We start from the raw sequence: 27,721 nt of genomic DNA on the forward strand, positions 1-27,721 counted from the left end.
TTTGCAACCCTCCGCCTATCTTTTTAAAACTCCCCTGATTTCTCAAACGAGCTCAGATTTCTAAGCGGCTTAAAAGAGGGCGGCCTCAACCAAGAGGTGGAAAAGGAGCAGACAGCGATGGTGGATTCCACCTTCAGCTTGGAGCCCTTATCGTTTCTGCGTGGGTCTGTTTTGCCGAATCGGGTGCCGTATCGGACAACGGCAAGCTGGTGTGGATCCTCCAGGTCATAAATGGTGTAGCAGAGTGAAAAGGTCTGGGTTCGAATCCTCACTCTGCCACCGTAGGTGATGCTAGAGAGGGCTGAGGAGGGTTACTTGAATGATTGGTGCTTTTCACATCTTGGAGAACAGAAAGTCCAAATGGCGAACTTCGCAGTAGATTGAATAACTGCCAGTCCGTGAGCTTTCAGCCGCACCCCGAAATCTCCCCCTCCACCTCACCTCATGGTAGGACTGATCCCACTTGGAAATAGTCTCATGTGCAATGAAAGCACCCCAAATGATCCCGTCTGGTATAGTGGTTAAAGTGTTGGATTAGGACCAGGAAGACCTGAGTTCAAATCCCCATTCAGCCATGAAACCCGCTGGGTGACTCTGGGCCAGTCGCTTCTCTCTCTCTCCCGAACCTGCCTCTCAGGGTTGTTGTGAGGATAACAGGCACATACGCCACTCTGGGCTTCTTGGAGGATGAGCAGGATAGAAATGTAGTCAATAAAAGAAATAAAGGTAGAGCGTTTCTCTATGAAGCATTATTTGCACCAGAGGGACGGGATATAAATATTTTAAATAAAGAGATACTGCCCAGCGCTTAAAAATACCTCTTAAGAAAGGGGTTCTTTCCTGACCGTGAGTTGGAAGTCCAAGGTGCATAATGGGGACTCCCCTTTCTGTTCCAGTGATGTCCGGAAATTCAAAGAGACCAAGAAGCAGTTTGACAAAGTGCGAGAGGATATGGAGATCGCGTTGGTGAAGAATGCCCAGGCCCCGCGGCATAAGCCCCACGAGGTCGAGGAAGCGACTGGCACTCTGACCATCACCAGGAAGTGTTTCCGGCACTTGGCCCTGGATTACGTCTTGCAGGTGAGATCCAACCCGGCTCGGTCTAGCCCCTCTAGCAGATCGCCCTGGCCGATTCGTCACACTCGTATCTCTCTGTAGGACGGGCACACCCGTGGAAGAGAGGTGTGCCGTCTAGCTGGCCCCAGGTTGCAAGGTGTTACAAGGTGGCCCCGAGAGTCTCATTAGTTATCGTCGTTTGTCAAGGAGCCTCCATGTTTGGATGCAGTCTACCTCCCCAGTGTTGGCTGCACACACAGAGAGAGCTACTTATCTGCACGTCTTTCTGGGCTTGCAGCAAGGCGGCTCTAAGGTTCTCGTCGGCGATTGTGGTTTGAACGGAGCCTCCATGTTCAGACGCAGTCTACCTCCTCATGCTGGTTGCACAGCAGGAGGGAACTCCTTGCCTGCGCATCTTTCTGGACTTCCTTAGAGGCACCAGGTGGGCTGCTGTTAAAGTGGTGAAGTGTGCCGTTCAGTCGGTTCCGACTCCTGGTGCCCACAGAGCCCTGTGGTTTTCTTTGGTAGAATACAGGAGGGGGTTTTTGTAGTCCCCAGACCAACAAGGCTGTCCGCTGTTGGAAACCAGTGGGCAAGGTATTTCTTTGTTCTGACCGGCACGCTCCCCCATCCCCATGGAAGGGGATGATGGGATTTGTAGTCCCCCAACCAACACGTTACCCAAGACCTCAGGATCGGCTTTGGGCACGAATTTGCTTGGACGAACGACTGCAACAGCCTCACCCACCCTCCTCTGGGAAGGGGGAAGCGTGCCCTTGAAGCTATTTCTGGACTTCCGCATTCGCTCTCCGTGGCTCCTCTAATGGGTTTGCGCTGCGGAAGGCTTCCAAGCTAATATTGATCCAAGCTGTTCCATTAGCCCCCCCCATCCCTCCCCCCTCTCTCCACCCTTTTAAAGTAGGACCATCTGCTGACACCTTCTGCCTTGTCGTGGGACAGCTTATCCTGCCGTTGCCTATTGATCAGTGGGAATGAGCCAGGGAAGGAGATGATTCTGTCTTAATCTGTAGGTCGGGGGGACTGTCCACTTTGCAAAACAAAGAAGTGGGAATACCTAGGGGCGAGGAGAATTTGGCACCAGATCTCTCTCTCTCTCTCTCTCTCTCTCTCTCTCTCTCTCTCTCTCTCTCTCTCTCTCAATCTGGGCAAAGAAACACCTGAAAGAGCAGCCTCGTTAAAGAAGACCTAAAGGACCATGTGGCATTCAGAGGCGTATTGCTCTTGGCCATGGAGGCTCCATTGCTATCACAGCGCATAATAGCTGCCGTGGCTGGACGGCAGCGAAGGTGCACACGCTCCAGTGTCCTGTTTGCTACGTGCTCTGCTGCTCCTTCTCAGCAGTTGGTATTCAGGGGCAGGCTGCCTCTGAACATGGAGGTTCTATTGCAGCCACCATTAAATAAAAACTGCCTTCCCAGATCCTCACAAAGGCCCCTTTAGTCCAGTGTCTTGTTTCCCACAGTGGCCACCAGATGTCTCCAGGAAAGTGCACACGCAGGGTGTGATAACAGCCTGCTCCTGTTGTCCACTCCCAGGCAGGTATACTGCCTCTGAACAGGGAGGATCTATCTAGTCCTCTATCTGTGCCCCATGAAATTGTCTAATTCTTCTTGAAAGTACATCTATAATACAGCTTGTCCAGTCTGCATTTAATTCGGTATCTTGTTTCAAATAGGAACCAAGGTTTTCTTTTAAAATGTAAGTGAGTCTTTCCCTAAAGAGGCAATAACATCTCTGGAATATCCCTTACTGTTAGGAATGGTTATTCGCTCAAACTCTTTGCAAAATTCATTATCCTGATGACTGTACTGGAACATAGGAACAACACAGGAACCTAGGAAGCTGCCATATACTGAGTCAGACCCTTGGTCCATCTAGTTCAGGATTATCTACACAGACTGGCAGCGGCTTCTCCAAGGATGCAGACAGGAGTCTCTCTCTCAGCCCTATCTGGAGATGCTGCCAGGGAGGGAACTTGGAACCTCCTGCTCTTCCCAGAGCAGCCCTATCCCCTAAGGGGAATATATCTTACAGTGCTCACACATGTAGTCTCCCATTCAAATGCAAACCAGGGTGGACCCTGCTTAGCAATGAGGACAATTCATGTTTGCTACCACAAGAGACTGGCTCTCCTCCTTCTGTCTCTTATCTCCCACAAGACCAGCTCTCCTTCTCCCAACAGCACCCTCCGAGGCCACCCTTGGTGGCAGTAAGTCAAACTTTTGGGGTTTTTGTTTGTTTTTACAACATTTAATGGCACCCGGCACCCCCAAACTAGGCTCAAACCAGCCTGGGGGCGGCGGGTTCGGCTCGACCTCAAGCCATACCGAGCCCAGTTCTGTTCGAGGATGATCCCTCGAACTGCACCGGTTATTCATTTGGTTCGAGGGCTTGACCTAGAACCGATATTAAAGATCATTTACAACATCGGACGGGCAACTTCAAAAGGTTTTAGGCTAATGAAAGCACCCCAAAGCCATATTTTCATCTGGCCACGAGGTGGCCACATGGTGCTGTTCCTTGCTACTGTAGTCACTTCGGCATCTGTTGCCGAGCTAAAATCTGATATGCCCTGGGGCGCTTCTTTTTCCACTTGAGGGACACCAATAAATTGAATCCAGATGATCACGACTGAAACATCCAACTGCTCACAGGGTTGTCATCTCGGATAGAGCACTGGCCCTGAATGTGCGCTGCCCACAAGGTTGCCAACTTCTGTTACAGCCTTTGTTCTTCTGCCTTCAAGGGCGGCTTGATGATGGGCAAGGCCTTCGAGGTACTAAGGAACCTCCCCTTGCACAGCAAAGCTGCACTTGCTGTTATTGGTGCGTCAGCCTATTGTTAAAAGCGCAGGAGCAGTCGGGCTGGTTTCTTTCTGGTTAGTTGGCCACTCAGGAACTCTTCTCTCTCCCTTGCCTACTGCTTTTTTTTTTTTTTTTTTTAAAAGATCAACGTCCTCCAGGCCAAGAAGAAATTTGAAATCCTAGACGCGGTAAGAACTGCATTGAGATGATCTCCCTCCCTTTTTACCCAGGTGATGTACTAAAGAACGTCTCTGCACTGTAATTTAAAAAGGGGCTTTGGAAAGAAATACCGAGGCATTTCTTTAGGGGAATTTAGGAACATAGGAAGCTGCCACATACTGAGTCAGACCATTGGTCTATCTAGCTCAGTATTGTCTTCACAGACTGGCAGTAGCTCTCCACGGTTTCAGCCAGGAATTTCTCTCGGCCCTGTCTTGGAGATGCTGCCAGGGACTGAACCGGGGAGCTTCTGCAGGCAAAGCAGATGCTCTGCCACTGGGCTACAGATGTTCCAAACGAACATATGATGCTGCCGAACTGAGTCAGACCCTTGGTTCTTCGCTCAGGGTTGCCCACACTGACTGGCAGCAGCTCTCGAAGGTTTCTGGCAGGAGCTTCTCCCAGCCTTACCTGGAGATACTGCCAGGGAATTAACCTGGGAGCTTCTGCAGGCAAAGCGCAGGGCCTTTCCTGTCAATGGTGACATTTGGGGGCCTATATAGCAATAGCAATAGCAATAGCACTTACATTTATATACCGCTCTATAGCCGGAGCTCTCTAAGCGGTTTACAATGATTTAGCATATTGCCCCCAACATTCTGGGTACTCATTTTACCGACCCCGGAAGGATGGAAGGCTGAGTCAACCTTGAGCCCCTGGTCAGGATCGAACTTGTAACCTTCTGGTTACAGGGCGGCAGTTTTACCACTGCGCCACCAGGGGCTCTGGTGATAGACAGATACATGTGATAGACAGATAGATAGACAGATAGATAGGCCACAGGCTTTACCACGGGGTTAAGAGGGGCGAAACACTGCAAGTTTCGGGGCATATCGGCTATTTCGAATCTGCCCTCAAATCCGATGCAAAAAGTGGAATTTCCCCCTCAAATATAAGTCAAGCTGGCGAGGCTCCAATGCACAACGAAAAACCCGAATCGCACATAGAGGGCTGAGATCTCGCAGGGACTTCGATGTAAAACTGGACAATATGTGGCCACACACCTGCCCTTCCCGTGTGGAAGGAAAGTAAAACCGTCACCTGGGAATGGCTCAGGTGTTCCACGACCACTGGGCTGCAGGCTCATCCGCTAAGGGGGAATATCTTATAGCGCTCACATGTAGCCTATCATCCAAATGCAAACCAAAGCATAGGAACATAGGAACATAGAAAGCTGCCATATACTGAGTCAGACCATAGATCCACCTAGCTCAGTATTGTCTTCCCAGACTGGCAGCAGCTTCTTCAAGGTTGCAGGCAGGAATCTCTCTCAGCCCTATCTTGGAGATGCTGCCAGGGAGGGAACTTGGCACCTAGATGCTCTTCCCAGAGCGGCTCCATCCCCTGAGGGGAAGATCTTCCAGTGCTCACACACTTCTAGTCTCCCATTCAGATGCAACCAGGGCAGACTCTGCTTAGCTATGGGGGCAAGTCATGCTGGCTACCACAAGACCAGCTCTCCTCCCTGCTTAGCACAGGGGACAACTCTTGCTTGCTCCCGGAAGACCAGCTCTCCTGCCTTAGTTCTCCTCCTCTTATCCAAGCTGATGATCTAGGCCCTTCTACCTTCCTTGCACACATGATCACCAGCCGCTGCGCATAACTGCGCACCCCAACCAGTCTCCGCTCACACCCTGACTTTTCTTGTCGTTCTTCAGATGCTCTCCTTCATGCATGCCCAGTACACCTTCTTCCAGCAAGGTTACAGCCTCCTTCACGAACTGGACCCCTATATGAAGAAACTGGCTACTGAGGTAAGACCCGCTGCAACTCCGTAGCCTCCTTGTTGTGGGTCCCGGAAACTAGCAGACCTCCGATGAACAAAAGTGACCTAGAAATTGCAGATTCAAGAAATCCGCTTGGAGTTTCCCAGTTGGCGGTACTGAGCTGCTTCTCTCTCGGCTTAATCTACCTTGCAGGGTTGTTGTGAGGAGAAACAGAACCATGAACAACCACTCTGGGCTCCTTGGAGGAAGAGCAAGATAGAAATGCAGTTAAAACATACAAACCAAATAAATAAGGGTTGCAAATTTTCAAGGGAAGGCATGTTAGTTTTCTATAAGGCGAGTGAAGTTTCTTAACGTCTGGGGCACGTTCTTCGCCCACTCGAGATGCAGAGTCATTGGCAGGGTTGGAGCTGAGAAGCTCAGTGGTGACTTTTTTGCATATATAAATGTGATAGATAGATACTTGGAAACACATCTATTTTATCAGGCTTTTAGCTGGTAGGTAGGTAGGTAGGTAGGTAGGTAGGTAGGTAGGTAGGTAGATAGATAGATAGATAGATGATACTTGGAAACACACGTATTTTATCAGGCTTTTAGTTTATAATATTTATGGTTATTTTAATTTCTTTTATATGATTTAAGGTTTTAATTGTTGTGTTTTTTAATTTGTAAAGCACCCAGAGATTTTATATGGGGTGGTATACAAATACGGTCATAGATAGCTAGCTGGCTGGCTGGCTGGCTAGATAGATAGATAGATAGATAGATAGATAGATAGATAATGAAATTTGGGTAATGTCTGGGACCACATGGTGAATTTGTTTCCACCAAGAAAGCAGTTTTCATTGAAAGAATGTTTCCCTCTGCAATGCACTTGTGCTGATCAGATCAGAAGGGGGTGTCTGGCAGCCAAACAGGAATCTAGAGACAGAGGAAGCTGCCATATACTGAGTCAGACCCTTGGTCCATCTGGCTCAGCATTGTCAGCACTGACTGGCAGCGGCTCTCCAAGATTTCAGGCATGTGTCTGTCCCAGGCCTACCAGGAGATGCTGCCAGGGAGGGAACCGGGGTCCTCCTGCCTGCAAAGCAGATGCTCTCCCACTGAGCTAGGGGCCCACCCTCCCCACCTAGAAGAAAGAACAGGAGATGCTGGTGAAAAATTGCCGTCCATTAAGCCTCCCTAAGCTGGCTGAGATCCTTGCCTCTGGGCGTAGAGGACGTGACCGATGTCTCCTGGGCGGGTGTTCCTAGATCCGCTATGTCAGCTAGGGCTAATCCTCAGGGCTGCAGCTCCGTATTGGTGCCATAATCCTCAGGTGCCCTCGCATGGTGGCCACGTCCTTTGGAGAGAGGCCGACAAGGTCTGTGGGCCATCATGCTTTCGGCCGTGCCAAGGGATTAGGAACAGAGGAATTAGGAACAGAGGAAGCTGCCTTCTACTGAGTCAGACCCTTGGTCCATCTAGCTCAGGATTGCCTGCACAGACTGGCAGCGGCTTCTCCAAGGTTGCAGGCAGGGATCTCTCTCACTCAGCCCTGTCTTGGAGACGCTGCCAGGGAGGGAACTTGGAACCTTCTCGATGCAGACGCTTTCCCACTGAGCTATGGCCCCATCCCCTAAGGGGAATCCCTTACAGTGCTCACGCGTGTAGTCTCCCCTTCAAATGCAAACCAAGGTGGACCCTGCTTAGCAAAGGGGACAATTCACGCTTGCTAGCACAAGACCAGCTCTCCTCCCAGGGTTGTTGAGCGGAAGACCATGCCTTAAGTGCATTTACGCTGTTATTGACTAAAGGCTAAACTGCTTGGGCCCTGGGTATTTAAGCGAACGTCTTCTTCTTGATGAACCCATTGAGATCATCGGGAGAGGTTCGTCTGCATTTGCCACCTGGTGTCTGGTGGCTACTCGGGGACGGGCCTTCACCACGGCTGCCCCAAAGCTTTGGAACGTGCTCCCTGTTGAAATAAGAGCCTCCCCATCTTCTGACGACTTTTAAAAAGTCTTTCAAGACACATTTGTTCACCTATTTATTTAGTGAGATACTGTTTTGATAGTTTTAACATTGTTTTCAATGTTTTGCTAATTGTGGTAATGTCTTAGCAACAGAAAAAGTTAAGGCATGACAACATTATTTTGTTTTGTTGTAAACCACCCAGAGACGAACATTTTGGGCGGTATAAAAATAGGTTAGATGATGATGATAGATGATGATGATGATGATGATGATGATGATGATGATGTCAGTCCCCAGAAGATGGTGGTGACGACAATGGACTGCATCATAACTTCACCTGTGGACAGATCTGTACCTGTGTGCTCTGGATAGAGATTGTTTGATGGCTGAACATAGGAACAGCCCTGCAGGATCAGGCCCAAGGAAGCCCATCTAGTCCAGCATCCTGCTTGCCACAGTGGCCCACCAGATGCCTCTGGGAAGCCCACAGGCAAGAGATGAAGGCATGCCCTCTCTCCTGCTGGTGCTCCCCTGCATCTGGGATTCGGAGGTATCTTGCCTCCAGGTGTGAATAGAGAACGTTCGAAAACAGCTGATTTCTCTCTCTCTCTCTTTGCATCCAGTTGGACCAATTGGTGATCGACTCGGCCGTGGAGAAGAGAGAGATGGAACACAAACACGCGCTTATCCAACAACGGGTGAGTCTCATGCGGCTCTTTTCTAGGTTGCTGCTGAACCCACATGGTTAAAACGGCAACCAAAACGCACACATCGAAATGACTGTCCGAAACAGGGACGGAACCAAACCAAAATGCAAGGCAGAGGGTGGCAGATATCTACATGGCTATCAAGAAAAGTAAACTGCAAACAGCCGGTCCAGAAGAGCAGGTCCAGCCAGCAGGTTTTACACATTGCAAAATGGAGCATTTTTGATGGGGCACAGGAGCAAGCACACAGGTTGTACCGGAATAGGTATTCGTCCAGGCTTCCAGGATGCTGTAACTTGTAGGGCAGGGGTGGGCAAACCTGGCCCTCTGGCTATTGTTGAACTACAATTCCCATCATCCCTAGGCACAATTTGTTGTGTTTGTGGAAGATGGGAGTTGCAGTTCAACAACAGCTGGAGGACCAAGTTTGCCCATCCCTGTTTTAGGGTCTATAGGAGGAGTTTGTAATCTATCCTCTCAATTGCCAGCCACCTGAGGAAATCTTATATCTATTTCCGAAAGAGTTTGAAATGTTTTGATCAAGAGGGAGATACTGAAAAAATCAGAGTAACTTGCAGATACGCTGGTTTCACACAAACATCTGAAGAAAAAACCTTAAGAGGGCCCACCCCCACAAATGGCCCCTATGTCAGTCAATGGAATGGAATGTTACTGCGTCCAGAGGGCAATTAACAAACAAATGCATGGGCGGGGCCAATGGAACTCAGTGGTAGCGGGGAAAGGAGGGCTTGAACAAAAAGAGTGTGAAATTTCTCTGCTTGAAGGATACTCCCTCAAGACAGTCAAGACCCCCTTCTGCTTCTGAAGAGGAGAGGTACCTAAAACGTTCACCATGCCCAGGCTCAAGTCACACACACACACACCAGGGATCTACTGCCATTAATTAATTAATTAATTAATTAATTAATTAATTAATTAATTTTTATTAGAGGATTTAATGTACCGCCTAATCCACATACTCAGGGTGGTGTACGAGGCAAGAACAGCATCCGAGATTTGAGAGAGAGAGAGAGGAGATTTAAAGGGCAAACGCCTGGCGGGGAAAATGTGTTGTTGTGGGTCTGTCCCTGCCCCAACCGTATTTTTCCTCGGAGGACCCTGGCAACCCCTCTTTGAATTCCCCTTGCGAGAACATTCGGCTCGAACTCCGGGCCAAACGGCTGCGAAATGGACGGGGCCCGGCCTGGGACAATTCCGTGCAAAGCTGTCACGGACAGAGCAGCAGGGCGTGGACTGAGTTTCCCACCAAGCTCAGAGGAGGCAGGCAGGCCGTGCTGGAGAGACAGCCGCCCACCCCCCCCCTCCGACTCGGGCTTCTCTCCCTCGCGCACATCTGCCCAGCCAGATCCTCCTCCTCCTCCTCCCAGCCGCATGCTCCAGCGCCCCGCTCCTGCCAGATGGCCTCCGCCACCTCTTAAATCAGCAAGCAGACGGCTGAATGGCTGGAGCCGTGTGCTTCCCGGGGGGAAGCACACCGGCTCCAGCCCATTCAGCCCGTCTGCTTGCTGATTCTAAGAGGTGGCGGAGGCCATCTCGGCCAGGAGCCGGGGCCCGCTGCGAGCTTGCGAGCTAGAGGCGGAGGAGGAGGAGGGGAGGCCGAGGGCAGGGGAGGGGGGGGGGGGACTCTGGGAAAATCGGGCGACTCCGTCCCGTCTTTGAACCATCCCTCAGATTCTCTGGGGGAAATCGGGTGATTCTCGGGGAAAATTGGGCGATTCCGTCCCGTCTTTCTCCTCCACCTTCTTTGCAGAGTTAGACGGCTTTCGGGCAAAGCCTGGCTCCCTGGCCTCGGCAAAAAGAGCTGAGTTTGGGTTTTTTTTGAGTGTGTCAAAAGGAAATGCTCGGCTGAGACTCAGACGCAACCTTTCCCCTACATATCAATTTCATGCTTAAAGAGCAAGCAAGCAGGGGGGCGTATTGGTTCTCAGATGTGTGGGTAAGGGGTGGAGTGCAGAAGGGGTCCCTTGAGGTGTGGGCTCGGGAGCAGAGGGCGACGGGCCGTTGATTTCGCTCCCGGAACAAAATCCTGCGTTGATGGCCTGCTAGCATGCATCCCTGATAGGCTGGAGAATGTGCCAACCTATCAGGGAGGGAGACTCAGCAGCAAATTTGGCATCGATATCCTGAGAACTGGAAAGCACACATCCCTGATAGGTTGGAGAATGCCCCAACCTATCAGGGAGGGAGACTCAGAGGCAAGTTTGGCATCAATACCCTGAGAACTAGAAACACATCCCTGATAGGTTGGAGAATGTCCCAACCTATCAGGGAGGGAGACTCAGCAGCAAGTTTGGCATCGATACCCTGAGAACTGGAAAGCACACATCCCTGATAGGTTGGAGAATGCTGTGTGCTTGCTCCTGTGACCCCCATCAAAACTGCTCCATGTGGCCATGTGCAAACCAGAGCTGCACAACCTTGGCCCTCCAGCTGTTCTTGGACTTCCATCATCCCTACCGGCCTTTGTGGCTGGGGATGATGGGAATTGTAGTCCAGCCGCAGCGGGAGGGCCAAAGTTGTGCAGTCCTGGTGCACAAAAAACTCTTCTTTCAGAGGCTCCGCTGGTGTCTTTCCTAGGTTGCCACCTCCTCACAATGCTCCTGTGACTTACCAGCACCACAGGCAACAATTCAACAGGTGGTGTTTTCACCGATAATGGCATCTTTATACTGAGAAAAGTTTCCAGTGGTTGCATTGCTGGCTGGCATGTCAAGGCACAGGTGCCTCTGTCAGAAAAAATGTCAGAAATCCAGAAATCTCTCCTCCCAAAAACTGGCCCCGTGAAATATTCCACAGGCCTTCCTAAGGGCAGAATAGGGTTCGCATTTAAGCGTGTGCAATTCTTAAAAGGTACATGGCAAGTTGTGTGGTGGCCACAATCCACCACAACAGCATTTTACTAGCATCAGAGCAAAAGCTTGCTTCTTAATAACGACTCATCTAAAACTTTCAAATATCCATTGCTTGAGTAATATTGTTCTTTCTCTTTCTCCCCCTTTCCATCACCCATTTCCGGCATGCCCTCTCAGACTCTTCTACAGGTGAGTACCCACTTAAATTTCCCCCTTTTGCGCTCGTTAAGGACTTGGCTTATGAGATTCCTGCTCAAATGTGAGCCATCTCAGTTGCGGCATCCAGCCTGCGGAACTCTCTGCTCCTTGAAATACATCAATAAACCACCTTAAGTGGATTTTCTTGCTTGCTAAAGACCTTTGTGTTTCGGCAAGAGTTGCTACCATCTCGGGGGGTGGGGGTGGGTACCATCTCGGGGAACAAATGTGATTTTTGGCAAGGTTTCTCCTCCTAGAGTTGGGAAATTGGTGATAGCATTGCGAAGCTTTCCGTTTCAGTGTGTTCTCGTGCTTTGATTGTCTGGACCATCGGGCCCACAGCGGCCACATTTGCAAGGGAGTTCTCAAAGCTTTGGAATGTTTTCAGAACATAAAAAATGACTATGAAATGTTATCGATATTGTCAGAGGAATGGAGATGAAAACGGGCAGGAGTGTCCTCCAACGATTACTCTATGGAGAGAAGACAATTATTTGCTCACCGTTACCCTAAACCTTTGTCCTGTACAAAAAGGACTGCAATTTGACCCTAACCGTTAGGGGGTAGGGATAAGGAAGGGGGTGATCACACACAGAATGCTGTGAGCACAACGGGGCTATTCACCTCTTCCCCATCTCTAGGGGGGCAGACGTTGCCAAAAGCACCATGAGCCTCCGTCCCCCGAGAGGGAACCCGTGGCCCAAATTTGTGGGCCTGCCTCATGGATTAAGGGATTGACCCTGGGACTGGCCACGTTATGCCCTTTCATCAGAAATGGCTTCGCTCGTGGTGGATGTTCCCCCTGAGATGGATGGCCGCTTGCTGCCCTCACAAAGCTGATCTTCTGGGGGGCCGAGCGGGCCTGCTTGGGAGGAATCCCCCGCCCCCTCCTTTCGTTTGCCTTTCTCAAGGGGCATCTGTCCCTCTCTTGTCCGTATTCCCTGGGTGGTTGTCCTTCCACGGCCCCTTTGTGGTCTCATTCACGGCCGCCCTCCGGATCGCATGCCAAGACGCCTTCTCAGTGCCCTCCGGCTGATTTACACCCCACGGGAAAACAAGCCCCGCTTAAGCACAGGCCCAACTGACCCATGCCCCTCCAAAGGACCTCGCGCGGGAGTCCAGAGGCATCTGGAGGTTTATGGCCTTCCGCCGACTTTCCTGGCAGCTGGGAAGGACGATGGGGTGCTTGGCGAATGGCAATTTAATGGGGTCGTGAGTTCTGAGCTGTACACCCGGGCCGTGATGGGCATGCCTATAGACCTTATGTAGAAGATAACGTTTTGCACTAACCCAGCATCACTGCTGGAGGGAGGGGGCCATGGCTGGCCCATCCAATAGGCAAGACCTAGGTTTTTGCCTAGGGCACCAGCTCTTTGGGGGTGGACAAACTGTGCCAGGATAGAGCATCGCCAGCTATTCTTCCACTCCCTCTTGCATTGCACCTCGGGAATACTACTCTTTTGTCCTGTTGTGCTTCTCAGACGCGAGTCCCTTGGATGGTGTGGGACTACAACTATCATCATCATCATCATCATCATCATCATCATCATCATCATCATCATCACACTTGTGACACTGGATGATGGGCATTGTAGTCTGAGAAACCCTAACCTAAAGGAAGCGAGGAAGAGAGGAGGGCTGGTCTTGTGGTAGCAGGCATGACTTGTCCCCTTTGCTAAGCAGGGTCTGCCCTAGTTTGCATTTGAATGGGAGAATACATGTGTGAGCACTGTGAGATATTCCCCTTAGGGGATGGAGCCGCTCTGGGAAGAGCATCTAGGTCCCAAGTTCCCTCCCTGGCAGCATCTCCAAGATCAGGCCGAGAGAGATTCCTGCCTACAACCTTGGAGAAGCCGCTGCCGGTCTGTGAAGACAATACTGAGCTAGATGGACCGAGGGTCTGACTCAGGATATGGCAGTTTCCTATGTCCCTATGAGGTCAAAACCTTTACGGTGTGGAACTCTGGCAGGTTGTTTTTTTGTTTTTAAACCTTGATTTTCAAACTGATGGGAAAAGAAACCTCCAGCTTCTAGTGGAGTGTATCTGAGTTGTCGGCACGGCCCCGCAGCCTGGCCATTTGAGATTGCCACGCGGATGCTTTGGTGCTCGAAGGCAGCAACACTGGCCTTGGGGGGGCGGGGGACCCGGGAGCGGGTGTCTCCGGGTGCCAGGGCGGTGCCCGTCAAGTTGATTGAGCACGGGGGCTTTAAAAACCAAGGAGGAAAGAGCCAGCCATATGGCTCTTCTTTATTATCTCTCTCGTGCCAGCCAAGGAGGGGTCCACGACTCCCGTCCCTGCAGGTGGCATCCCGTGGCTGGGCTGCCGTGGAGGGAAAGGTTGCCGTCTTGGGGAGAAGCGCTCCGGCTTCGACACTCGCCAGGCCCTCCGGAGCCAGGGGAGGGTCAAGGGTCATGCCGTGGAGCTCGGGCTCTGTTGACTGCTCGGGCCCCCCCCTCCCCGCGTCCCCAGGCGACAGCTGTATGATAATTAGCTGCTGCTGCTCTAAGCTGATTGACTCTGAAAGGGAAGCCCGTGGCCCTGCGGGGAGGAGCCGAGGAGGGAGGCAGGCAGGCAGGTGGTCCGCGGGCCCAAAGCCGGCTTCCCTCATTCTGCCGGCGGAAGCTGGGCTGACGGGGAGGCGGAGGAGAGGGAGACAGAGAGCAGGTGTGGGTGGGGAGCGGGGAGTCCAGGGTCACTCCTCCTGTCGTGGCGCTCCGCAACAGCCCTGGCCACTCGGGAGCCGGGTCCGGGGAGAGGAGCGGTGCGTTCGGACGGCTGCGGGACGGCACAGGGGCACCATGAAGATTTTGGGCAGGTTGGAGTACCTACTGGTAAGGAGCGGTTGGGCTGGACGCCCCCACGGCTCTTTGGGGTGGGATGCTGCCGGTTAAGGAGGCAATGCTTTGGGTAGGCTGGCTTGTCCATCGGTGTCTGTCTTTCCTTTTCCTGCCTTCCTTCCAAACCTGTATTGTATTTTTTTCTTTTTCCTCCCTCCCTCCCCTCTTTCTCTCTTCCTTCCTCCCCCTCTTTCTTTCTTTCTTTCTTTCTTTCTTTCTTTCTTTCTTTCTTTCTTTCTTTCTTTCTTTCTTTCTTCCTTCCTTCCTTCCTTCCTTCCTTCCTTCCTCCCCCTCTTTCTTTCTTTCTTTCTTTCTTTCTTTCTTTCTTCCTTCCTTCCTTCCTTCCTTCCTTCCTTCCTTCCTTCCTTCCTTCCTTCCTTCCTTCCTTTCTTTCTTTCTCTTTCTCTCTCTCTCTCTTCCTTCCACCCCCTCTCTCTTTCTTTCTCTCTTCCTTCCGCCTTCTTTCTTTCTTTCTCTCTTCCTTCCTTCTGCCTTCTTTCTTTCTTTCTTTCTTTCTTTCTTTCTTTCTTTCTTTCTTTCTTTCTTTCTTTCTTTCTCTCTCTTCCTTCCACCCCCTCTCTCTTTCTTTCTCTCTTCCTTCCGCCTTCTTTCTTTCTTTCTTTCTCTCTTCCTTCCTTCTGCCTTCTTTCTTTCTTTCTTTCTTTCTTTCTTTCTTTCTTTCTTTCTTTCTTTCTTTCTTTCTTTCTCTCTTCCTTCCCCTCTCCCTCCCACACACATTCATTTCCTTCCTTCCTTCCTATAATATGCAAAGAGTTTAAAAGGCTCATGATGTGTCCATTTCTGCGGCCGCAGAATCATGACCTGTTTGAGTTGGAAGGGACCCTCAGAGGTCTTCTAATCCAACCCGCTGACCTGTGCAGGGATCTGCTCCAGGGTGCCGGACAGATGTCCGTCCAGCCTCTGCTGAAGCTGATGTTCATGGACCTCACCCCCAAGGAAGGCTGCATAGAGCAGCAGCTTCTGTGTGTGCATAAAAGCTGGGAAGGAGACTTGCTGCACGGCTTTCGGCGTGACAGATGCGGTCATTTCAGCCACTGAGTCCCGCGGCTTTGCTGTTGGGTGCCCTGTAGGATGCTTTGGTATTCTGTCTTGGGAAATCGGCATGGCCCAGTGGTGTGGCACGTGTGGTAGACAGGGCAAGTCCTACATATTTGCTGTCTCCATGTAGAAAAGATCGAAGGTCTACAAACGAAGCAAACTCAGAGTGGTCTTCTGTTAGTCTCACTCCCATCCACTTCTCTGTTGCATCAGATCTTTGTGGTCTATCCGGGAGAGAAACTTGCCTATTTTATTGTTGCTTTGCACACAATAGTCCCACCGACTCTTCTTCTTCTTCTTCTTCTTCTTCTTCTTCTTCTTCTTCTTCTTCTGCTTCTGCTTCTGCTTCTGCTTCTGCTTCTTCTTGGTAGAGCATCTGCTTTGCATGCAGATGGTCCCAGGTTCAAATCCTGGCAGCATCTCCAGGTAGGGCTGGGAGAGACCCCTGCCTGAAACCTAGGAGAGCCTCTGCCAGTCTGTGTAGGCAGTACTGAGCTTGATGGAACAATGGTCTGACTCAGTATGCCAGCTTCCCTTCTCCTTCTCCTTCTTCTCCTTCTCCTTCTCCTTCTCCTTCTCCTTCTCCTTCTCTTCCTCTTCCTCTTCCTCTTCCTCCCAATGAAGGTCCCTGGTAGACCATGACCCACTGCCCCGGAGTAAAATTAAATTGGCACCTGCTTCCAGAAAGTGAAATCCGAAGCAGGATTTCACCCAAGAGCAATCTCCACGGACATTCCATAACGAGAAGTTTCAGCATCATGGGTGCTGTGATTTTCCCCCCAGAGGGGGCAGAAATCTAGAGAATGGCTAAATTTTGCAAAGACTTTAAGGTGCTGGAGGAGCGGTGTTTCACACAACGTGTCTAATTGTGCTTTCACTCTTGGGGTCTGCCTGCCACAGATCTGAATGAATCCACGAAAGCAGAAAAGAGAAGTTCTGAGACTGAATGTGTAGTCTGGCGGCTGGAGACTACCTTTTCACACTGCAGAGGATGTAAATGGGGAGGGCGGTGCCGTTACTGTGTGGAAATGCCCCGCAATAGCTGGGAGAGGGATGGACCATGTGGGGCCCTGCACCCCAGCAGGGTGTCCGATAAGGGTGTGTGTGGGGAGAAGCGACCGTGTGTGTGTGTGTGATTGATCTGTACTCAAGCAAAGAAACAAAAGACCCATGCATTATGTCACCGCTGCTGGAGAGCATGCATGTCCATCTAGCTCAGCATAGTCTATTCTGACTGGCAGCAGCTCTTCAAGGTTTCAAGCAGGAGTCTCTCCCAGCCCAACCTGGAGATGCTGCCAGGGACGGAACCTGGGACCTTCTGCAGGCAAAGCAGGGGACTTAATGCTGAACTGTGGGTGTTCCTGATTAGCATAGGAAGCTGTCAAACTGTTCCAGACCCCTTGGTCCATCTAGCTCAGTACTGTTTACACCAGGGATTCTCAACGTTGGGTCCCAAGATATTATTGGACTTCCACTCCCATAATCCCCAGCCCTAGTGGCCTTTGGTTGGGGATTATTGTTGTTGTTGTTGTTGTTGTTGTTGTTATTTATTACATTTTATAGCCCGCTGTTCCTCCAAGGAGCCCAGAGCGGTGCACTACATACTTAAGTTTCTCCTCACAACAACCCTGTGAAGTAGGTTAGGCTGAGAGAGAAGCGACTGGCCCAGAGTCACCCAGCTAGTATCATGGCTGAATGGGGATTTGAACTCGGGTCTCCCCGGTCCTAGTCCAGCACTCTAACCACTACGCCATGCCATTATGGGAGTTGAAGTCCAATAACATCTGGGGACCCAAGGTTGAGAATCCCTGGTCTACACTGACTGGCAGCGGCTCTCCAAGGCAGGAGTCTCTCCCAGCCCTACCTGGAGATGCTGCCAGGGTTTGAACCTGGGACCTTCTTCATGCAAAGCAGAGGTTCTGCCACTGAGCGGTGGCCCCATCCCCTCAGGGGAATATCTCACAGTGCTCACACATCAAGTCTCCCATTCAAATGCAAACCAAGGTGGACCCTGCTTAGCAAAGGGGACAATTCATGCTCGCTCCCACAAGACCAGCTCTCCTCCCAGCAGAATGCAGGGCTCTGAGATGCATGATGCTCTTGTGCTGCTAGGAACTCGGGATGGCCCTTCTCTTCACATTCTGTCTTCCTGCTTCATGTTAACAATGCTGATTGAACGTGATTGGTCGCTTCCTTTGCATGCACGGATGATTCCACATATGCAATTGATGAGCTGACCTGCCACATCCAGTGTTCAAGAATGTGGTACATGCCACATGGAACTGGACAGTGAGGGAGAGAGATTTAAGGGGTACTTCAAGAAGGGACCTTTCCCCTCGCCAAAGGATGCCAACAATGCAAAAAAATTTATTCATTGAGAAGGTCAACTGTTTTGTCATGTTTCAGCCTCCGTGTGTGTGTGTGTGTGTGTGTGTGTGTGTGTGTACACGCACATTGTGATTTTCGGTTTTCGCTAAAAGGTAACTTGGGATTGGTTTAACTTCAGTTGAAGTGAATGGGGCATAAACGTGCACTTCAAAGGTATTGGGGGTCTAAATCACCCCAGACACAGAGGAAACCTATTGGGCTGTATCCAAAGAAAGTTGGTTGTGGCAGAGTCCCGTTGAAAAGTAATGGAATTAACTTGTCTCTCTGAATGTATCACAATTGGAAGATTTCACAGAAAGATCACTTGGGATTGCCTCTGCCTCAATTCAAGTGAATAGGGAATGTAACAGTCTTCTTTAAAGGTACTGGGATCTGAACAACCCCAACATGTAGAGTGAGTTGTATTTAAAAAAAAAGTTGGTCATGGTGAAGACCCGTTGAAATTATCCATGACTAACCTGCCTGATTAATACAGATTCCTACTTTTATATTAAATCACTGTCAAATCTTTTCTCTCCCCTGCCCACAAGCTATATTTGGGGTCTATTTGACCCCAATGTCGGTTTAGTAAAGTATTTCCCCCCCATGCCAGGTTAGAACATGTCTTCTTCCCAAATCCCCCTTTATGAGAGATCCGGAATCTCATGGCAAGGCTTTTCCTCCATTTCCCGGCCCCTTCCACCTTCATTGGCCAGTTTGAAAATATCCGTATTTGGGGGGACGGGGTGTGTGGAACTGAACTCATTTCCATCCCAACCGAGGGCGGAGGGCCGCCTCTCTTGGAATTTGTCCCCTCTTTGCGGTGGCATTCAGAATGTTCCCTGGGTAACCATTGTCTGCTTGTTCTTGGTCTTAGCCGAGGCAGTCTGCCTTGGGTGTATAAATCTGAATCCACGGGGGATTGGACAGGGAGAAGGAGAGCAGTCTGCGGAAGGCGGGAGAGCGTGTGATTTATTGAAGTGACATGAAAGCCCAGGGAACAGATGACGAGAGGCGTTTGCCAGGAGGCCGGCGTGGTTCTTTCTTTCACGAGGCGGCTGGTTTCTCGTGTATGTGCTCCGAAGCATCGCCACTGTGGCTCTTTCTCCACCCTCTGCTTCAGATCTTCTTTCCCTCCGGTTGCCATTTCACACATCCCGCTATTTGTCTGCTATCACGGGATTCCTGCCAGGCGTTTGCCTCAACGTCACGTCACTAGTCCTCATGATTCAGCCTCTCCACTGCGTCCCATCTCTTCCCCTGCGTTCTTTCCCTTACCAGGACGATCTCTCTTCAACTTGGCCTTGAAGGTCTCTCAGGGGTGCATTCATTGCCGTCGTCATTGAGTCCATCCACCTTTCTGCTGGTCATCCTCTTCTTCTCTTGCCTCCAACTTTTGCATGGAGGTCGACAAATATGCATCTCAGATTAGACGTCTCGGCTTCCAAGATGGAGTCTTTTGGAGTTTCGAGACCCAGAATGCCACATTTTAGCGCCCCGGCTTCTAATGAAACGTCGGAACAAGCAGCTCACAGAGGCAAATATTCAAAAGCTAACGCCCTGAGCTCTCCCTGTCTCCCTTTTCATGAGAGAAAAGTCAGTTATGATGGGACGTGGGGAACAGGAAGGATGTTTGGCTAAGCACGCTTTCCTTTTAATTGGGGGTCCCTCTGCGTCGCTGGTAATGGAGTGCCAGGATGTCCTTCCAAGGAGATGACTCACCCCATCCCATTCCATCTTCTCCTCTTCCATCCGCCTTTCTCCCTTCATCGTGACACCTTCCTGGCGGGTTGGCGTCTCCCGCCATGAGCATAACTCATCCTAATGAGAGTGAAGTGTCGGTTGCCTGGCAACCACCCATCGCCGGTCCCCGGTGGCGCTGAGCCCACAAAGCCACTCGCGCTAATGGCCGCGGCCTTGAGACGTCCCCCCGCCCCGGCGCTGGGCTCTTCCGAATTAAGCGGCGCGGTGGGGAAGTAACATCCTCCCAGGAAAAGGGGGATACGGTTGCCGATCAAACCCAGTGTGGGGGGAAATAATTGCCACAGCAAAGGGCTGACTCAAATGGGTGGGCTCGAGTCTCAGGCACGGAGGGTGTGGCCGCGGCACAGATTTAAACTGGTTTATTCTAAATAAATGCCTTCTTTTGCCAGCAGTCTTGCCCGGCAAGGTCTCTTCTTTTGGCCAAGCTGTAGAATGGGCAGAAATCCTCGCCGCGCTGGCCGGAAATTGACTTCCTGTTTTGCGGATGCAACGGACCAGATCAGGGGTTCTCCCTTTTGAGCCCCCAGTTGGACCACAACTCCCATCATTCCCAGCTGCAGCAGCCTTTTGGCCAGAGATGTCGGGAGTTATAGTCCTCTAACACTTGGAGACCCAATTGATTGGACTAGATCCGGAATTATGGGCCCTTTGGGGAGAGGGGACCGCTATTTTGTTTGTTTCGCTGTGCAAACTTTGAGAATGTTTTTGTTGAAAAGAAGTATATAAATATTTTCATTTCCCCCAGAAGGTACTGCAAGGTCAGCAATCTTTCTTCTGTCCAATTCTGCCTCAAAGGCCACAATTTCTGTGAAGTTTTTACAACACCCCCTTCATATTTCCTAACCCTAAGTATATGCAGTTGGGGAAAAAATTACATATTCTTCTGCTGTTTATAGGTAAAGTGTGCCATCGAGTCGGTGTCGACTTCTGGCGCCCACAGAGCCCTGTGGTTGTCTTTGGTAGAATACAGGAGGGGTTGACCATTGCCGCCTCCCACGCAGTATGAGATGATGCGTTTCAGCATCTTCCTATATCGCTGCTGCCCAATATAGGTGTTCCCTATAATCTGGGAAACATACCAGCGGGGATTTGAACCGGCAACCTCTGGCTTGCTAGTCAAGTCATTTCCCGCTGCGCCATTAGGTGCCTTTCCTCTGTTTATACCTGTCTCCATTTTACTCCCTTTCTTCTGTTATTTTCCCTGGGTGACGTATATTGTAAGCTCCCCACCCCCTGGGGCAGAGACTTATCCTGTTGTACACTGGAGAGCCTCACCCAATAGTGAATAGATTTATTTGTAGAGCAGATGGCCATTACAACAACTAACTCAAACCACTCCAAGAAAAGAAATATGCCAGGTTTACAATGACAGAGAACAGCTATTGTTAATAGCAACAATTAATCATGTTCCTCGTTGGTTTAAAAGATTCTCCTGACAGTCTATATAATTTTGGAACACAAAATAATTGTTGTGTTCATAATTTCGCTCGTAATTTCCTTGGTGCTAATGCAACCCTTTAAGTAACAAACTTATTCACATCTGCAAATAGCCAGCTAATCTTGAAACCACCAGAGTGCTCATCTAACATACTTAGGGAATAAGAAATAAAGTGTTCCCTAGATAAATGAGTCAATGGGCAATAGAAGATACAGGTTTGGACTTGCAGCAAAATGTTGCACTGATGTGCATGTGTTACCTGGGCATAGTCCACATTTTAGACATCTTTCCCCCTCCGTTAATTCCACCCACCTGGTTGTCTGTTAACTGCCCACCAAGTCTGCAAACATTCCATTCCATTGAGTTACATCAGGCCAGTATGAGGGGCTTTTGCCTCCTTCGGTGTTTTCCTTCAGATGTTTGCGAGACTGACATATATGTAGGGTACCCCGAGTCTGCTGGTACCTCCTTCTTGTCCACAGGTGCTCTGGATATGCATCCATAAGGATCAAAAGCCACTAGGAAATCAACGTATTTAGATAATCTCCTCAATTGCCTCATTCACAGAAATGCTACTAAATCAACCATAGGTTCCCAAAATAGTAGCACTGTCACGGACCTTCGCCAAAGCTAACCAGGAATTATGGGTTCCCATGGCCCTGTTGAGGACAGTGCATTGTGTTTCTGCCACTTTCTGTACTTTCAAAAAAACCTCCATGATTTCTGTCAGGCGAGTATTATTCTCATTTTTAAATTCCTTGCCTTTCCCCCCATTGGCTCTGTTTTGCTGTCCAGGTTTGTGTGATGCCCAGACTGACCTCTATAGTTTCCTTTCTCGATGGATCATGTGTCATTTAATCTAATAAAACTTACTTATTTACTTGTTATGGAAGAACTCTGGCACTGTTTTTACAGTTGACAACGTCTTTTTCTTCTCTTTGGGCCTGCAGGATTTCTCCTACGATGACTCCAAAGTGGAATTCAATGTCGATGCCCCCAATGGGGTGGTAATGGAAGGGTATCTCTTCAAGAGAGCCAGTAATGCATTCAAGACCTGGAACCGGTAAGGGATATTATGTGTCTCAGAAAGCCCACATTCACCGGATTTTGGTGGGAACTGATATAAAGAAGGGACAGAAATCTCTCTTTCCATACCGAGAGGGAGATCTTGAAACTCGTGGAAGATGATCTTCCACTAGTGTTTTTGGGAGACTTCTTTCGGGATATTACAACCCCTCCAGCCACTAGGTAAAAAGTAAAGTATGCTGTCAAGTTGATTTCCTGGCACCCACAGAGCCCTGTGGTTGTCCTTGGTAGAATACAGGAGGGGTTGACCATTGCCTCCTCCCCTGCAGTATGAGATGATGCCTCTCAGCATCTTCCTAGATTGCTGCTGCCCAATATAGGTGTTTCCTCAGCGGGAATTCGAACCGGCAACCTTCTGATTGTTAGTCAAGCATTTCCCTGCTGCACCCCTTAAGGTGACTAACACTACCCAATTTGGCCTCACCTTTGCAACATAGGAAACTGCATTATACTGAGTCAGTCCTTTGATCCATCCAGTACTGTCTACCCAGACTGGCAGGGGCTCTCTAAGGTTTCCGGCAGGAGTCTTTCCCAGCCCTACTATACCTGGAGATGCTGCCAGGGAGTGAACCTGGGACCTTCTGCATGCCAAGCAGATGATTTACCACTGAGTTTCCCTAAGGGGAATATCTTACAACCCTCAAATTTAGTCTCCCATCCAAATGCAAACCAGGGTGGACTTTGCTTAGCAAAGGTGGCAAGCCTCCTTGATCTTTCAGCAAACTCTACCGAAACTCTCCTTAACATTCTTTGGAAACAATTTGGGCTAGATATTTGCCCTGGTAATTTTAATTGGCTTTCTCTCCCTTTGGAAACAAAGTGGGCTAGAAACTTGCCTCATTTACTTTGCTCTCCCTTTTGGGGGCCATCTTTCCTTCTATTCTGAAGGAGGAAAGATGACGGCTGATCCCCTTTCAGTTTTCACTTGCATCCATTTCTCTCTCTCTCTCTGTCTTTCTCCCTAGGAGGTGGTTTTCCATACAGAACAGCCAGCTGGTATACCAGAAGAAGCTAAAGGTCAGCGAGGAATCGCCTGATGACGTGGGCAGATTAGCGGACTTGTGTTGACACCCCGTAGTTCAAGGGATTGCGGAACCATTCTGTGTGGAGGGGAAGGAGGGGGAGCAAGATCAGGCTGACAGGACGGATAATCCCACTGAAGCCTTCCCATGCATATCCAGAATGGTCTGTGGAATCCGTTTCGGAGGCCGCATTCCACTCTGGAATTTTGCTGGAGTGGAATGCATTTGTTCCGCTCTTTTTTCAAAACGTCCAGGAGCGGAATCAAACCCGTTCTGCTCATCCCCAGCGAGAAATGTTGGGAAAGTGAAATCGGAAGCAAATTGGAAGCATGTGTGCATTTTGAAAAGGAACCTTAAGGAGTTTCTGTAAGACAAGGGAAATGGGTCAGGTCTCCTTTCTTGAAACAAATTCTTTGCCACACAGGACGTCCTCACGGTGGTGGTGGAAGACCTCAGGCTTTGTACAGTCAAGCCCTGTGAAGATATTGAGAGGAGATTCTGCTTTGAGGTGGTCTCACCCACCAAGTAAGTTGTGTAGGGGTGTGTGTGTGTGTGTGTGTGTGTGTGTGTCAATTCCAAAAAGTAAAAATGTACAAGCTATGCATGCATGCAGAAGAATTGCTTGTGCAGTGAGAATCTGCAGGGCCGTTTGAAAGGCTGGAGATAGATGTCCTTTGAGAAAGAGATGAAGGTTGGTAATACTGTATTTACCTGGGTCCAAGACTAGGGCGCTTTCCAGATTAGACCCTGCAATGGGGTCACGTCGGATCTCGGAAGTGTGCTTCCACACTTCCTGCGTCGTGACAGCTCAGTCCCTACACTGATAGCAGGCTGCCGTTCACATTTCCAACGCCTCGTTTCGAATTGAATCGCTGCGATATAGCGCTAGGACGTCGTGTATCCGGCGTAAGAAAGTTGCTGTTTTTTCGGGTTGTTAGTTTCCGCAAAACTGCTCCCCCTGCTGTATACTTTTTGAATGTGACTGGCCTAAATGGAGGCATTTTGCTGCTGTTGAGCAGCTAGGCTGGAAAGCGCCCAGGTTAATTTTTTAAAAAAATATATTAGAAATCCGGAGGTCATCTTAAATTCAGAGCCCTGTTCCTTTCGAGGAAATGCAGGTATAACCTGTTTTTAACCTCTGCCTTTTCAGGGGGTCATCTTAACTTCAAAGTCATCTCTGGTTCGGGCAAATACAGTGGTATAGGGGCTTAACTGTCAAATAATGCCAAAATATTTCACTTCCGGATACCAGTGCCATATTTCAGGTGGATGTTGTATGCATATGGAAGTCTGTGAATCCCTCAGGAGTCATGCCCTCTGACACATGTAGTGGCCTGAAGGTGGCACTTTCCAAAATGCCGCCCCCCATGATACTGTGAAAATCCCTTTGCAAGCTCTAGCGTCTGCATGCTAATAAATGTGCCTCTCTTCAACCTTCTGAAATGGCCACCAATCACCCCCAATAGGTTTTCCCTTCCAAATTTGATTTACTGCATAGGATTTCTAATGCCATTTATGTGTCTCAAAGAATAAAAGTCAAATTGCCTACAAGACACACTCTAAACAATATGTTATTTTCTTTAAACACCCCCCCATGCAACTATCAACAAACAATATCAATATCAATATCAACTATCAACCGGGCGCCATATGTGCTGTGCTGAAGGAGGGTGTGTTTATAAAGTGCCCCACGGATTAAATCTGGGGCTTCCTACATGCAAAGCTGATGCTCTTCCATTGAGTTACATACCCATCCCCTAAGGGGAGTATCCTGCAGTGCCTTCACATGTAGTCTCCCATCCAAAAGCAAACCAAGGCAGACCCTGCTTAGCAAAGAGGACAATTCGTGCTTGCTACCACAAGACCAATTCTCCTCCGCCAGTTCCCTGAAAAACCCCCCCAACTCTGAACTGGTTTTGGGATTCAGGTTCAATCCGACTCTCCAAATAACAGCATTGAACATGCCGCCTCAGGAGGTGGTCATCCGATGTTCTAGGTCACTGTTTTCTCCGTCGCTGTTTTTATCATCTGTAATTTGGCCCTCCTGAGCCTCCTCTTCCTTCTTCCGTCCCAGGAGCTGCATCCTGCAAGCCGATTCGGAGAAACTGCGCCAGGCCTGGATCCAGGCCGTCCAAGCTAGCATCGCTTCGGCGTATCGGGAGAGCCCCGACAGCTGCTACATCGAAGTGAGTTTGTGGGCTGTGGCCAAGAGATGTGTCAATCGCCATTTTCGCCCAGCAGGGGGCGCCATTTCAGATTTCATGAGTGGAGGAGGGAGAATATTTCAGTTCGCCATGATCCAAATAATTGTCCAATTGGGTCTGTGTGTGTATGTTTTAGATTGCCACAGTGGTACAAAATATTGTACCTCCCCCAAATTGAACAAATATGTGCAGCTTGTGGGGGAGGAATCCCAGACATCTGGGGGGGTGGGGGGGCATCACAAGATCGACAGTATTTCAGTGGGGGAAGTGATGTTCAGGGCAGATAGATATTCCTGGCTTTTTAGCATTTGCTCAGTTCAGCATTTGGCCTCATGAATATAGGAAACAGCTTTATTCTGAGTCAGGTCATTGATCCGTCGAGCTCAGTCTTGCCTGCACGGCCTGGCAGCGACTCTCCAAGGTTTCAGGCAGGAGTCTTTCCCAGCCCTACCTGGAGATGCTGCCAGGGAGTGAACTTGAGACCTTCTGCATGCCAAGCAGATGCTCTACCACTGAGCTATGGCCTTATCCCCTCTGTTATTAATAGTAGTAGTAGTAGTAGTAGTAGTAGTAATAATAATAATAATACAATATGTTTCCAGGAGTAGAGAGAGAGTGTGTGAGTGAGTGATAAAACGTATGCAAATACTCGTTTCTAGGACTTGCCCTCCATCACCACCTGGTGGTAGATATTGGAAGCACACACAAGGATCCATTGACGTTTGGTACATTATTAAACACAGGAAGAATAATTAATAATAATTTGATGCACGAGAAGCAAAACCAGATTTTCTCTCCCCTTAAAAATAGAATTTAATGTTGTTAAAATAAATCTTCCAGAAAGAGCTATAGTTCAGTGGTGGAGCATCAGCTTTGGATGCAGAAGGTCTGGCAGCATCCCCAGGTAGGGCTGGGGGGAACCGAAAGCTTGGAGAAGCTGCTGCCAGTCAGTGTAAACAATACTGAGGTAGTTGGACCAAGGGTCTGATTCAGTAGGCAGCTTCATAAGTCCCTAACGAATTTGGTAGAGAAGTCTATAGTTCAGTGATAAAGCATCTGCTATGCATGCAGAAGGTCCTAGGTAAGGTCCCTGGCAGCATCTCCAAGATAGGGCTGGGAAAGACTCCCACCAGCGATCTTGGAGAAGCCGCTGCCGGTCTGTGTAGACAATGCTGAGCTAGATGGACCAGGGTCTGACTCAGTATAAGGCAGCTTCCTATGTTCACTCTGATGAAGAGTGTACGCATCATGAGTGGCTATTCTTTTTTCAAATGGCATTGAACACTGACCCAGCTGTTACAAAGGGACATAGGAAGCTGCCAAATACTGTCAGACCCTTGGCCCATCTAGCTCAGTATTGTCTACCCAGACTGGCAGCGGCTTCTCCGAGGCTGCAGGCAGGGGTCTCTCTTGAAGACGCTGCCAGGGAGGGAACTTGGAACCGTCTGCATGGAAGCAGGCTGATGCTCTTCCCGTTCTCTAAGGCGGGTCGTAGCTAGGGGAGAGTGGGCCCGGCAGCCCCTTAGAGTGAGGGAGATAAAGAAGAAAACAGGGAGGGGTGGAGCTGGGGGCCCCCGGGTTCTTTGAACCCATCTGCTCAGTTATAGCTATACCCCTGCTCTAAGGGGAATATCTCCCAGAGCTCACACATGTAGTTTCCCATTCAAATGCAAACCAGGGCAGACCCCGCTTAGCAAAGGGGACAATGTGTGCTTGCTACCACAAGACCAGCTCTCCTCCCATCAGAGGAGTCTTTCTCCGGCCATAGTACTCTGCCAACATGCAAAGCCTTCCTTCCGAAGGGATTGTCTGATTCTCTCTCTCTCTCTCTCTGCAGAGACTGGACCGAACCGCCTCTCCTTCCACCAGCAGCATCGACTCGGCCACCGATTCGCGGGACCGCAGCTCGAAGGGCGAGACCATCCTGCAGAGGGTGCAGGGCATCCCTGGCAACGACCAGTGTTGTGACTGTGGGCAAGCCGACCCCCGCTGGGCTAGCATCAATTTGGGCATCCTGCTATGCATTGAGTGCTCAGGGATACACAGGTAACTCCGAGAGGGCATCCCTAGCAGCATTTGGTCTGCGGCCCAAGATATCCGTGCGTCATGCAACATCGGAAGGGGCCTTAACCAGAGTCAGGTCTTTGGTCCATCTTGCCCAGTACTGTCTACTCTGACCGGCAGCATCTCCCCTGAGTTTCGGACTTTCCCAGCCCTCCCTGGAGATGCTGCCGGGGATGGAACCTGGGACCTTCTGCATGCAAAGCGGATGCTCTGCCACTGAACTACAGTCCCGTCCCCTAAGCAGGAGGTACTCACATGTTATCACCCTTGAGAGTTCATTCCTTAGGGGATGGGTCCGTAGCTCAGTGGCAGATCAT

General features: G+C 49.9%; 1 protein-coding gene and 1 long non-coding RNA gene across 2 annotated transcripts in view; one reads left to right on the plus strand and one right to left on the minus strand.

Moving 5' to 3' along the window:
• Window positions 1-27,721, plus strand: part of ACAP3 (ArfGAP with coiled-coil, ankyrin repeat and PH domains 3) — a 113,567-nt gene that overhangs the window by 53,337 nt on the left and 32,509 nt on the right. The window contains exons 6-15 of the mRNA XM_053281464.1: window positions 897-1,080; window positions 4,025-4,069; window positions 5,759-5,854; window positions 8,407-8,481; window positions 11,541-11,552; window positions 21,979-22,091; window positions 23,080-23,131; window positions 23,561-23,661; window positions 25,211-25,322; window positions 27,178-27,386. Of these exons, the coding sequence (XP_053137439.1) occupies window positions 897-1,080; window positions 4,025-4,069; window positions 5,759-5,854; window positions 8,407-8,481; window positions 11,541-11,552; window positions 21,979-22,091; window positions 23,080-23,131; window positions 23,561-23,661; window positions 25,211-25,322; window positions 27,178-27,386 (999 nt within the window). The remainder of the gene's footprint in view (window positions 1-896; window positions 1,081-4,024; window positions 4,070-5,758; window positions 5,855-8,406; window positions 8,482-11,540; window positions 11,553-21,978; window positions 22,092-23,079; window positions 23,132-23,560; window positions 23,662-25,210; window positions 25,323-27,177; window positions 27,387-27,721) is intronic.
• The window catches only part of LOC128338702 (uncharacterized), a 72,881-nt gene that overhangs the window by 14,798 nt on the left and 30,362 nt on the right, over window positions 1-27,721 (minus strand). The window lies entirely within an intron of this gene.

The sequence above is a fragment of the Hemicordylus capensis genome, chromosome 16 (assembly GCF_027244095.1).
Source record: "Hemicordylus capensis ecotype Gifberg chromosome 16, rHemCap1.1.pri, whole genome shotgun sequence".
Classification (NCBI taxonomy): Eukaryota; Metazoa; Chordata; class Lepidosauria; order Squamata; family Cordylidae; genus Hemicordylus; species Hemicordylus capensis.